Source organism: Mytilus galloprovincialis, chromosome 9, assembly GCF_965363235.1.
Source record: "Mytilus galloprovincialis chromosome 9, xbMytGall1.hap1.1, whole genome shotgun sequence".
NCBI lineage: Eukaryota > Metazoa > Mollusca > Bivalvia > Mytilida > Mytilidae > Mytilus > Mytilus galloprovincialis.
In genome coordinates, this window is record NC_134846.1 from 27,667,292 (window position 1) to 27,681,438 (window position 14,147).

General features: G+C 31.5%; 1 protein-coding gene across 2 annotated transcripts in view; it reads right to left on the bottom strand.

The window, feature by feature from the left end:
- Nucleotides 1-14,147, bottom strand: part of LOC143044723 (GPI inositol-deacylase-like) — a 166,030-nt gene that overhangs the window by 79,445 nt on the left and 72,438 nt on the right. For both annotated transcript variants that reach the window (XM_076216825.1, XM_076216824.1), the window contains one exon: nucleotides 12,021-12,087. In XM_076216825.1, the coding sequence (XP_076072940.1) occupies nucleotides 12,021-12,087 (67 nt within the window). The remainder of the gene's footprint in view (nucleotides 1-12,020; nucleotides 12,088-14,147) is intronic.

The following is a 14,147-nucleotide window of genomic DNA, read 5'->3' on the forward strand; positions in this document are numbered from 1 at the left end:
AATTGCACGCCTCTAGCGGAATACGGGATTAAAAACGTTCGTCGTTAGTTATGCAAGTTATCTCCCTTACTCCAAGAAAGGACACACGAAAGAGAAACTACTTTCTGCGGTCTATAATGAATCCAACAAGCACACCTGTGCTGTCTTAAACCTCATAGAAATTATCTAAATAACTCCAATTAGAAATCACAGCATTCTGTGCAGCCTGACTTAAAAACACTGTTATTTTTTGTTTTTGTTTTAGACGCGTAGGAGAAGGCATTTCGTGTTTATGATATCAACAGAAAGAAAAAACGCCTTAGTCTACAACAAAATTATAAACAAATAAACAAAGAAACATGTAACAATTTTTCTTCTATTGATATCAAATTAATTAAAATGAAACCTGAATTCACCCAACAATATCGTTTTAAAAAGCCGTAGTCTTGAACGAAAAACACAGTACTCAACGTAAAGTTTTATAATAGGTTACAAATAATAAATGAAAGACGTGTGAATTTAATTGTTTAATTAAAAAGACGTTGAAATGTTCGGATTTTGTGCAATTGAAAATTTAAGGACATGATTTATATTCATATAAGAAATCATACGATACCAAGAGACTAATTTGACCACTAGTGCAAAACTTACCAGTCGGAAGAACAAAGACGGAAAACAAACAAAAAAATAAACAAATTATGCCCCAAAAATTACTCGGTAACTTAAAAATTGTCTCACTCTAACATTTATCTTGAAATAAGTAAAAATTATGTCATTCAACTCCCAGTTTTCAACTTTTTCGACATGTGCAGAAAATAAACAGGTGTCTTCTATTCCGTCCGCAATATATGGGAAACTAAATCTAAATTTAGAACCATATTGAAATTGAAAGTACACATGTAAGATAAAATATAACATGTCATTTCTTCTTTCACAAATTCCAATTTCGAAGAGATGTATAGCGAAATCTGTTTTCTTTTATTGTGCCTGTGTGCATCATTCAAAATTAGAGAATGTAATTTTGAAGTATCAAGTCTCAATTCAAGATTATGAATGAATTGAATATAGAATTAGGGGGGAGGGGGTAGGAACTCCGGGATCGGGCGTTTTTAAGCTTGGTATTTCGGGATTAACCCTTTCCGGATCCGGGAATTCTATTTCCGAATTTCGGGTAGTCGGGATTTAAATTTTTTTTAATTCGGGACCTCGCCGGAATTCGTGTTTTTAAGCCCGGGATTACGGGATCTGGATCCCTCCATCCCTCCTCCCTCTATTATGGTTAAAGAAAAGAGGTCAGGGAAGTTTTGTGATACTTGTAACTGCAATTTAATATTTAGTGGAATGAGAGGTGACATGTATACAGAATATTACATTTCGATTTTTTTTAAAAATTTAACCAAAGTTTACTGCAATGGGTGTTTAACGACCTCGATGATTATCCATGAGGATCTCGCACTCGGTCAGCTCTAGGTTTTCACCTAGTTCATGATCATACAAGAATTGAGAAGCCTGTGGTTTACTAGTCTTATAATATGAGACTTTGGAGTTCATATAATTTACATTCAACGTTTTTTATCGAATATTTCAAGGCTTTTTGACTATCAATGTTGACCCCCCCCTTTCCAATTGATTGGATAAAATGAATGGATTGCGGCCCCTATTTCAAACTGAAGTCCTATAAACTGACTGGTATTCGAATTTGCTAAAAGAAATAATTGGTAGCTCTATTGATTCAATACCGTAATGCCGAAAAACAACCATTTGTTTCCGCGAATTCCGAACAGCTAGAATTATATTCCCAAGTTTCAATTTAAGTAACTCGAATAATTCAAGCCCTTTCCATGTCCGATTTTCTCCCACACGAGAAATGTAGCATTCGTACATCAGCTGAATAATACGACTGAATTATTCGGGTTACAATTTGTCTAAATCCCGAATGCACATAAAAGTAAAGGTCCAGCCCGACTTTCGGAAATGGACTGTTGTAGATTTCAGATTGATTTCCAGAAATAAAAATCATACAAAAATGTTTCACGCAAATATTCGTCTTCAGACGTGTAAAGTTATACAACGGTTACTAGCCGGTCTGGATTGTGATAAAAAGAAGCGCATGCAATGCATAAAATATATAATGTCGTGGCTCAGGGATGTGTTGAATTATAGAGATGCTTATGCGGCACAAAGATAAGATTAATTTACCCAAATGTACTAAGAATTACCACACAACTTAAATTTACTTAAATATTGATTTTTTTTTTTTTTTTTTTTTTTACAACATGATTAAATATTTATTTCAAATATTGGCTTGTTACAATATCCTTCAGGAGTCCAAGCTCCTCCTGATGTTCCCTGTTACAATCCACTAATCACTCAGGGTAGTGAATAGTTGTAAAATACATATTACATTTGTATAGCAAATATATATTAAATGATATCACTTAGTATGACTATTCATATGTTTTCTAATATTTGCTAAAAAATTACTTTTAATTTTCAAACATACTCTTCTATTAAACTCATTGAGAAAAATTGAGAAAACATTGACATTTTTCGTCTTTTGATCAGATATGTAATAGGCTTTGTAAATTGAAAAACCAACAATTGTTAGAAAATAGTTAAAGTCAAAATATTCTTCGTTAGAAGTTTTATATCCAAATACCAAGTGTCTTAGTTTTATCTTAACCGTTATTTTACTGTTCTTTAAAACTTCATCTATTTTATTCCAAAAAAGTTTTAAATATGGACACAATATAAAGAAGTGATCATAATCCTCTTCTTGTGAACAAAAATTACAAGAACTATTGGTTACAATTTTCCACCGGCATAAAAGTTTCTTTGTAGGTAGAATATGTTGTAGTAATTTCCATCTAAAAATTTTAAGTTTATTTTCTTTTAAATATCTGAATAAAAAATTATTTAAATTGTTTTGATATAACACATCATCTATATTAAATATACGCAGCCATTTTTGGGGTCCAATAGCTGGTTCAATTTTTTTATTTATCAGAGACTTGTATAAAAGTTTATTTGATAGTGATTCTAATTTTATAGGTAAACATTCTAATATAAATTGGTTTCTTTTTATATTAACAATACTTTTTACAGAGTTTTATGATCTTAAAATTGCTGCCCAATCTTTTGGTATTGATCTCTTTACTAAATTAATTTCAGCTATCCAGTTTGATTTATTTTTAAGTTTATTTAAAATGATGTCTTGAGAAATACAGCCTTTTTCATCTATGATATCATTTACATAAATGAGATCGCTTTTAATCCAATTTTTTAAAAATATAGCTTTATTTTCAAATTTAATAAATTTATTGTTCCATAATATTTGCTTTCTTATATCTGCAAATGTATCTGGTTTTTTTGTTAGACCTCCACCAGTTAATTTCCAACATTTTATGATATCTTTATAAAAATATTGATTTGTTATCCTGTGCTAGACAGATGGCTGATATTCTGAGAAGAGACCTTGATGAAATGAAGTTTTATGGGAACAAAGATTTTGAAAACACGTCGCAGTGTTTAGATTTTAACAAAAATAAGGCACCAAGGTCGAAAATAGTTCTAGTTCATAATGAAGAAAATGTCAACCGTTTTCTAGCTTGGCGATCTCCGAACGCACCCGAATATAATAGACAAATACAATACAATAGTACACAAAACGTAACATAAATAACTAAAGACCAAGCAACACGAACTCCAACAAAACGGTATATATTTCATACAAGTATAGTCCAGGCATGAAGCGTCGTAACTGTTGCGGCGACGTCAATAACGTTGTCGTTGTTTTTTGTTTTTTTACACTCAAGATTCAACTTTAACAGGGTATAGCTTGAAAAGTAGCACGGTTGCTAAGGACTTTCTTTGCACCAATCGATTCCTCAGACATTTTAGAATCGTCTAATAAATTTAAAAAAAAATCGATTGTCTAACATTATAGAAAATCTTGGAAATGTAACAATTCCTGTGGAATTTCACGATTTTCCCTATATATCCTTTGTAATTTTGGTGTATGATGCTGTTAACTTCAACAGCTCGTATCTCAAAAACGAAAACAGTTACCCCCTTTATTTATTTTATTTTCTGATTTATTTTTACAAGCAGAATCTACATGTAAAATTTTTAAAAAATCCATTGTGTAGTTTAATTACGTACACTTCGCCTTAAATATAATAACATTTTTATATTTTATAATATATTCCCACTTCTTTTACTGTGCTTATCCAGTGACCTTTGGGGTATCACAATAGCAATGGCCAAAACAGTTTACCAAATTGCAGTTTGATTTCTTCTCCCACAAACTGATCAACTGTAAAATATTTTAGCAGATTGTTCAAGTGAAATGTTGTTACTGTGCTTATCCAGTGACCTTTAGGGCATCACAATAGCAATGGCCAAAACAGTTTAACAAATTGCAGTTAGATTTCTTCTCCAACTAACTGATCAACTGGTAAAATATTTTAGCAGATTGCTCAAGTGAAATGTTGTTAGTATGAAGTGAGTGCTGTAAAATCAAAAGTAATACTTACCATCCAGATCCAGTTAGTTGATATCTTTGTCATTTGTTTCAAACACAAAAATGACTTACTATAGTATGAGTCACTGAATAAGAAGGTCTAATTTTAACATGGAAAAACTTCTATCATAAATAGATTTTATAAATAAATAGTTGAAAACATTGTTTTGTAAGTCTATAATTTATAGCTCCGTTTTCCAACAACAAGTTAGTGCATAATTGTAATTTGGATTTTTTTTTTCTAAAGCAATTATTTATCTGCTACCATTAAAGGGAAATAATTTACATTACTGAAAATCAGCAAAATGTTGTCACAATTTTTGTCTGACAAATATCAACTCTCCTCATTTAATTTGTTTGTAACATTACTTTTATGATTATTAAACTTTTATCCTCTGTTTTGAAAAGAAACAATGAAATTTATTTTTAAGATGATTAAAATTTTGAAAAAAATTGTAGGCAAAATCAGAAGCCAGGTATCATTGATTAATTTTTTAGTGTACAATAACTCAATAAAAATTATTTCCCTTTAATGCCAGCAGATCAGTAATTTGTATAGAAAATATTATACGAATCATAATTACACAATAACTTTGTCTTAGAAGACAAAGCTATAAAATATACATCTACAAAACAATGGTTTGAACTATTTATTTATAAAATCTATTTATGATAGAAGTTTCCATGTCAAAATTAGACCTTCTTATTCAGTGACTCATACTATAGTAAGTCATTTTTGTGTTTCAAACAAATGACAAAGATATCAACTAACTGGATCTGGATGGCAAGTATTACTTTTGATTTCACAGCACTCACTTCATACTAACAACATTTCACTTGAGCAATCTGCTAAAACATTTTACCAGTTGATCAGTTAGTTGGAGAAGAAATCTAACTGCAATTTGGTAAACTGTTTTGGCCATTGCTATTGTGATACCCCAAAGGTCACTGGATAAGCACTGTAGTATGAAGTGAGTGCTGTAAATTCAAAAGTAATACTTACCATCCAGATCCAGTTAGTTGATATCTTTGTAATTCTTTTCAAACACAATAATGACTTACTATAGTATGAGTCACTGAATAAGAAGGTCTAATATTGACAAGGAAACTTCTATCATAAATAGATTTTATAAATAAATAGTTCAAACCATTGTTTTGTAGATGTATATTTTATAGCTTTGTCTTCTAAGACAAAGTTATTGTGTAATTATGATTCGTATAATATTTTCTATACAAATTACTGATCTGCTAGCATTAAAGGGAAATAATTTTTATTCAGTTATTGTACACTAAAAAATGAATCAATGATATCAGGCTTCTGATTTTGCCTACAAAAAAATCATCAATACGACTTGAATAAAAAACTAGAGGCTCTAAAGAGCCTGTGTCGCTCACCTTGGTCTATGTGAATATTAAACAAAGGAAGCAGATGGATTCATGACAAAATTGTGTTTTGGTGATGGTGATGTGTTTGTACATCTTACTTTACTAAACAGTCTTGCTGCTTACAATTATCTCTATCTATAATGAACTTGGCCCAGTAGTTTCAGGGGAAAATGTTAATAAAAATTTACAAATTTTATGAAAATTGTTAATAATTGACTAGAAAAGGACAATAACTCCTTAGGGGGTCAATTGACCATTTCCGTCATGTTGACTTATTTGTAAATCTTACTTTGCTGAACATTATTGCTGTTTACAGTTTATCTCTATCTATAATAATATTCAAGATAATAACCAACAAGAGGCTGTCACAACGACAGCAAACCGGATTTATTAATATTTATTTGTGTCCTGGCAATATCACAAGAACCATTACTGATGAATGGTGAAAGTGAAAATCGTCAATATCAAATTTGACCTCCATTTTGTCATCAGTATCAACATATTAAAATTTGAAAAGCTTAGATTGAATGGTTCATGAGTAAATGCAACAACGTGAATGGAAACGCCATTTTACAATCTTTCAAGAACCATAACTCCTGAACGGTAAAAGTCAAAATCGTCATTATTGAACTTGACCTCTATTTTGCCATCAGTAACAACATATAAAAATTTCAAAAGCTTTGGTTGAATGGTTCATGAGAAAATGCACCGACACGACTGGAAACACCATTTTTCAATCTTTCAAGAACCATAACTCCTGAACGGTAAAAGTCAAAATCGTCTTTATTAAATTTGACCTCTATTTTGTCATCAGTAACAACATAATAAAATTTGGGAAGCTTTGGTAGAACAGTTCATGCGTAAATGCACGACTGGAAACTCCATTTTTCAATCTTTCAAGAACCATAACTCCTGAACGGTAAAAGTCAAAATCGTCATTATTGAACTTGACCTCCATTTTGTCATCAGTAACAACATATTAAAATTTCGGAAGCTTTGGTAGAACAGTTCATGCGTAAATGCACGGACATGACTGGAAACTTTATTTTTCCAATCTTTCAAGAACCATAACTCCTGAACGGTAAAAGTCAAAATCGCCATTATTGAACTTGACCTTCATTTAGTTGTCAGTAACAACATATTAAAATTTTAAAAGCTTTGGTTGAACGGTTCATGAGTTAATGCACGGACAACATTTGATTGCCGCCCGCCCGCCCGCCCGACTGCCCGCCGTACATCCCCAAATCAATAACCGACATTTTTGTCACAAAAATCCGGTTAAAAACAGCAAAATTTCCTTAAAATACCTATTCAGGGGCAGCAACCCAACAACGGGTTGTGTGATTCATCTGAAAATTTCAGGGAAGATAGATCTTGACCTGATAAACAATTTTACCATGTCAGATTTGCTCTAAATGCTTTGGTTTTTGAGTTATAAGCCAAAAACTGCATTTTACCCCTATGTTCTATTTTTAGCTGTGGCGGCCATCTTGATTTGATGGCCGGGTCACCGGACACATTTTTTAAATTATATTCCCCAAAGATGATTGTGGCCAAGTTTGGATTAATTTGGCCCAGTAGTTTCAGAGGAGAAGATTTCTGTCAAAGATAACTAAGATTTACGAAAAATGATTAAAAATTGACTATAAAGGCCAATAACTCCTAAAGGGGTCAACTGACCATTTCGGTCAAGTTGACTTATTTGTAAATCTTACTTTGCTGAACATTATTGCTGTTTACAATTTATCTATATCTATAATAATATTCAAGATAATAACCAAAAACAGCAAAATTTCCTTAAAATTATTGATTCAGGGGCAGTAACCCAATAACGGGATGTGTGATTCATCTGAAAATTTCAGGGCAGATAGATCTTGACCTGATAAACAATTTTACCCGTCAGATTTGCTCTAAAATGCTTTGGTTTTTGAGTTATAAGCCAAAAACTGCATTTTACCCCTATGTTCTATTTTTAGCTGTGGCGGCCATCTTGATTTGATGGCCGTGTCATCGGACACATTTTTTAAAACAGATACCCCCAACATGATTGTGGCCAAGTTTGGATTAATTTGTCCCAGTAGTTTCAGAGGAGAAGATTTTTGTAAAAGATAACTAAGATTTACGAAAAATGGTTAAAAATTGACTAAAAAGGGCAATAACTCCTAAAGGGGTCAACTGAACATTTCGGTCACGTTGACTTATTTGTAAATCTTACTTTGCTGAACATTATTGCTGTTTACAGTATATCTCTATCTATAATAATATTCAAGATAATAACCAAAAACAGCAAAATTTCCTTAAAATTATCAATTCAGGGGCAGCAACCCAACAACGGGTAGTTCGATTCATCTGAAAATTTCAGGGCAGATAGATCTTGACCTGATAAACAATTTTACCCCATGTCAGATTTGCTCTAAATGCTTTGGTTTTTGAGTTATAAGCCAAAAACCCCATTTTACTCCTATGTTCTATTTTTAGCCATGGCGGCCATCTTGGTTGGTTGGCCGGGTCACGCCACACATTTTTTAAACTAGATACCCTAATGATGATTGTGGCCAAGTTTGGATTAATTTATCCCAGCAGTTTCAGAGGAGAAGATTTTTGTAAAAGTTAACGACGACGGACGACGACGACGGACGACGACGGATGACGGACGCAAAGTGATGGGAAAAGCTCACTTGGCCCTTCGGGCCAGGTGAGCTAAAAATGAATTGCCAAATTACGAGGAAGTTGAAGGGCATTTAGGACACAAATTACAAAGGTTTTGACAAATACTGCTTATAAGTTATCTTGTGCTCCATGGTAGAGAATCCTTATATAATTAGTACTTTGAACAATGCAAAGTTTGGCAAAACAGCTGTTAATCTATAATTTTACCATATCAATAAAAATTCATGTCAAAATAAAATTACTGACTACTGGACTGGTGATACTTTCTTAATTTACAGGGGAATTTGTATGATTTTTAGAACTTTGAATGTTTTCAGTAATAGGTTTTTAACAGTTTTTTTTTTCAAAATTTTAATCATCTTAAAAATAAATTTCATTGTTTCTTTTCAAAACAGAGGATAAAAGTTTAATAATCATAAAAGTAATGTTACAAACAAATTAAATGAGGAAAGTTAATATTTGTCAGACAAAAATTGTAACAACATTTTGCTGATTTTCAGTAATGTAAATTATTTCCCTTTAATGGTAGCAGATAAGTAATTGCTTTAGAAAAAAAATCCAAATTACAATTATGCACTAACTTGTTGTTGGAAAACGGAGCTATAAATTATAGACTTACAAAACAATGTTTTGAACTATTTATTTATAAAATCTATTTATGATAGAAGTTTCCTTGTCAATATTAGACCTTCTTATTCAGTGACTCATACTATAGTAAGTCATTATTGTGTTTGAAAAGAATTACAAAGATATCAACTAACTGGATCTGGATGATAAGTATTACTTTTGAATTTACAGCACTCACTTCATACTAACAACATTTCACTTGAGCAATCTGCTAAAATATTTTACCAATTGATCAGTTAGTTGGAGAAGAAATCTAACTGCAATTTGGTAAACTGTTTTGGCCATTGCTATTGTGATACCCCAAAGGTCACTGGATAAGCACAGTAAGAATGAAACAATATTTGTAAATGGAACACTATTAAATAAATCATACATATTGTTGACATTGAAATGATTCCTACGAATATCAGCAAAGTCAATGCAATTAATTAAAACATGTTTAATAGTATACTTGCAGTTGCAAGGTATACATTGTGGTTCATCTTCATTTTTTAAAAAATGCTCTTGTGTTATTCTAGTATGACCAATACAACATCTAGAAATAACACACTGATCTTTTCTGAACATAAATTTATTGAAAAGTTTACCTAAATTGGTTTAACTTCATGTAATTTATTATCGTCTTTTTTATTCAATTCATTTTCCAATATATTAAAAACCCATTCTCTAATATTAGATTTAAAATGGGTATATGGTATATCACAGCTCACCATAATACATTTTCAAAGAATAAAGTTCAATAACTTCTCAATGTCATATCTGAAATTAATCAAAAACTAAAGGAAGGTATTTTAATAAATATAAATCAGTCACCAAAATTTAATGAACACTGCTCAAAGCACTTTAGGGATATTGTCCTAAAACTGGAAAATCACCTTTTTGTTAATGAAAACAATAATCTTATCAATATAACTTAGTAACACATATTGTCTGAAGTCTAGGTGGTAATGCATTTGATGACTGCATTTTGATTAGTTATTGAGTTAAAAGCATAAACCCTTCCCTGATACAAGACTGAACTTAAGTCACTATATTTCTGTTCTTGTGTGACTCTTGCTTATGTAAACAGTAAATGTACTTGCCACTTGCCACTTTCCATAAAACTTCAGTATAAACCTTTTTTTTTCTTTGATTATTTTAAATATTTCTAATTTACTCACTTTTTCTTAATCATGCCACAACCAAACCAATAAGCATAACATATTTATAAAAGCAATTATTTTATTTTCTTAAGGTCACTTCCAGTTGTCATTTTTCAAGCTCATATGTCACCTTACCTTTTGTAAAAGGTCATATGGCTTTTTAATGAACCAAGTTGAAGCTATTTTCAAATAACCTTATATAAAGACATTTCAGGGGCACTAACTCCAATAATATGCCATTAAATTGGATAAAACCCAACGTAACAAATCCTCATTACAATAAAGCAAATATTTTGCACTTGTTCTTTTATATATATCTTTCAAAGTGTCAGAGAAAATAGAAAAACAAGCAAAAGTCACAGTTTAGAACTTGACCTTGACCTTGAACATTGACCTCATTTTCTAAGTTAGGACCTAGGGGCCTCAAATAAAAAGATTCCAGAGTTATACATTTAACAGTTTATCAGTTTAAAAAACTTTCTGACAAATTTATTTGGTAAAGGTAGGTAACTCCAATAAAATTTCATCGAATCGCTTCGATCCAAATTATTTAAAAATTCCTGAGGATGTAACGAACAATTTGTAAAAAGAATTATGTTGACATCTTTTTTTGTTACGAAGGAGATGCAAACATTTCATAAATAGTGAATAGGGAGATAACTCTTACAAAGAAAATTGTTCGTCTTAGCAAGGTGAAATTTAAAAGCGCATAAACTGTACGATACAATATAAGAAATATCTAAGCGATATATTGCGAAACAAAAATTTAAAAATGTGGCCTAAATAATAAAAAAAATCTAGGACTTTCCACAGAAAAGTGGGAAGACCAAATAACCCCTGAACTTAATCCCATCCTTCCCTTTGAGGTGTAGAACCTTGTAGCATAATTTTATAGAGATCCATACATTCAAACACAAGTTATTGTCTGGAAACTAGGATAAATATAAAAAAGAAGATGTGGTATGATTGCCAATGAGACAACTATCCACAAAAGACCAAAATGACACAGACATTAACAACTATAGGTCACCGTACAGCCTTCAACAATGAGCAAAGTCCATACCGCATAGTCAGCTATAAAAGGCCCCGATAAGACAATGTAAAACAATTCAAACGAGAAAACTAACGGCCTTATTTATGTAAAAAAATTAACGAAAAACAAATATGTAACACATAAACAAACGACAACCACTGAATTACAGGCTAGTTAATGGTCCCTTTTTTCCCTCTAATTCCTGCATGTTTAGGGCAAATACCCCCAAACTCAATCCAAGCCTTTCTTTTGTGATATGGAACCTTGTGGTACAATTTCAGAGAAATCCATACACTTACACACAAGTTATTGTCTGGAAACTACAAAAAAAACTTGTTTTTGGTCCCTTTTTTACCCTTAATACCTAACTGTTAATATCACAACCCCCAAAATCAATCCACACCTTTCGTTTGTGGTTTTGAACCTTCTTGTAAAATTTCATAGAAATCCATTCACTTTATCAAAAGTTGCTGTCCGGAAACCAAATGCGTCATTGGACAACAACGCAGACGACAAAGACATCATGGCATTATTCCAAAATATTTTGCGTTTTTATAAAAAGTATTATACAGTGAAATATTTCCCTACAGATAAAAAAATAACAACAAATTCTGTAACATTTTTTCCGCCGGATGGGATTTACACACATACACATACACACCTGTAATGTAGCTGGATCTATTATATCAAACATAGCCCTCTTAGTCAACATTACCATCTGCTTACACCTGCCAAAAGAATGACAATGTATGTAGTGCTTACACTGAAAATACTTAACATTCAGCAGCTTGTATACTAGTTGAGCAGCTTACCAGACAAATCTTTCAAATGGTGATACAAGCATGAATATTTGTTAGAACATGCCTGTAGGTGTATTTATTCATTTTGAGGGGGTAGCCATGAAAATAAACAGCTGCACCATGACAATTATAGGCCCATCACGTTATCAATGTCATATCAGAAATTTATAAAAATCGAAAAGGAGTTAACATCAATAGATATAAACAATTCACCACAGTATCATGAGAACTGCTGAAAGCATTTTTGAGGTGTTTTCCAAAAACTGGAAAATTCCCCTTTTTTAATGAATTAAACCCCATAACCCAGAAAAGTAAAATCTAAAATTCATAAAAATCAAAAGGGAGCTTATGACAATACGTATAGAGCATTCACCAAAGTTTCATGAGCCAGAGGGCTTGATATGGGTCGAGGGCTGATACCAGGGTCAATATAGAAAAATTTGTAAGGGTTCCGCGGAACCCAGTGTCTCGCCTTCTCTTTCTGTTAATCACAGGCTCTACAAAAATGAGGAAATAAATCAATGAAATATTCCTGTTGATACTATCTTTTGATTGTAAGAAGCTTCTGTCCAAGTTTGGTAAAAATCAAGGATAGTTTATGAATCTAATAAATGTCAAAAAACTTTAACTGCAGACTGAATGTAATGTTAACTGGAAGAAAACAAAATTTCCTTCTAGAAACTAGCTTTTGATCATAAACAAGCTTCTGTCTGTCCAAGTTAAGTACAAATCCAAAATAGTATAAGAAAGTTACTAAAATTTTAAAAAGTTGAACCACAGAGTGAATGTGTTGTTTCCTGGCAGCAAATCTAAGTCCATTTAAAAGTAAAATATGAAAATATAGATTTATTTATTTACAAAATTTCCTTCTAGATACTAGCTTTTGATCATAAACAAGCTTCTGTCCAAGTTTGGTACAAATCCAAAATAGTATAAGAAAGTTATTAAAATTTTAAAAGGTAAACCACAGAGTGAAAAACCAGAGTAAATGTGTTGTTTCCTGGCAGAAAATCTAAGTTTTAAATCCATTTAAAAGTTAAATTCGGAAAAATGGATTTATTTTTTTTACAAAATTTACTTCTGGATACTATCTTATGATCATAAACAAGCTTCTGTCCATGTTTGGTACCAACCAAGGATGGTTTAAGAAAGTTATTAGAATTTTAAAAAGTTTAACCACAGAGTGAATGTGTTGTTTCCTTGCAGAAAATTTAAGTCTATTTAAAAGTTAAATACGGAAAAATGGATTTATTTTTTTTACAAAATTTACTTCTGGATACTATCTTATGATCATAAACAAGCTTCTGTCCACGTTTGGTACCAACCGAGGATAGTTTAAGAAAGTTATTAAAATTTTAAAAACTGTAACCGCAGAGTGAATGTAATATTTCCCGGTAGAAAAACTAAGTCCATTTATAAGTAAAATACGGAAAAAATGGAATTTTATTTTTACAAAATTTACTTCTGGATACAATCTTATGATCATAAACAAGCTTCTGTCCAAGTTTGGTACCAACCGAGGATATTCTAAGAAAGTTATTAAAATTTCAAAAACTTTAACCACAGAGTGAATATTTGTGGACGACGCCGACGACGACGGAATGTAGGATCGCTTAGTCTCGTTTTTTCGACTAAAGTCGAAGGCTCAACAAAAATAGAATGTAATAATCTATTTATCACATTTTTTCCTGTTGATTGGCTATTTATGGCTTCAATATAATTCTATTGTCTATTCTAATGTCTTTACTAAAGTATAAACTAAACCCACCAAGTAACATGTACCTGAAAATAATATAAACAAAATAATAGAAAACACAGTAGTTAACAATCTAATCCTTTTCTCTTTTCACTAGAAATGTTAATGTCCAAATAAAAATGAAAATGAAGGCAATTAAAATGTCATAGTATCAAGTATTCATCTGATCATTCTTCTCCTTTTTTTTTTATTGTCAGTTGCACTAATTACAAAAGGCTTGAATTCAAAAGTC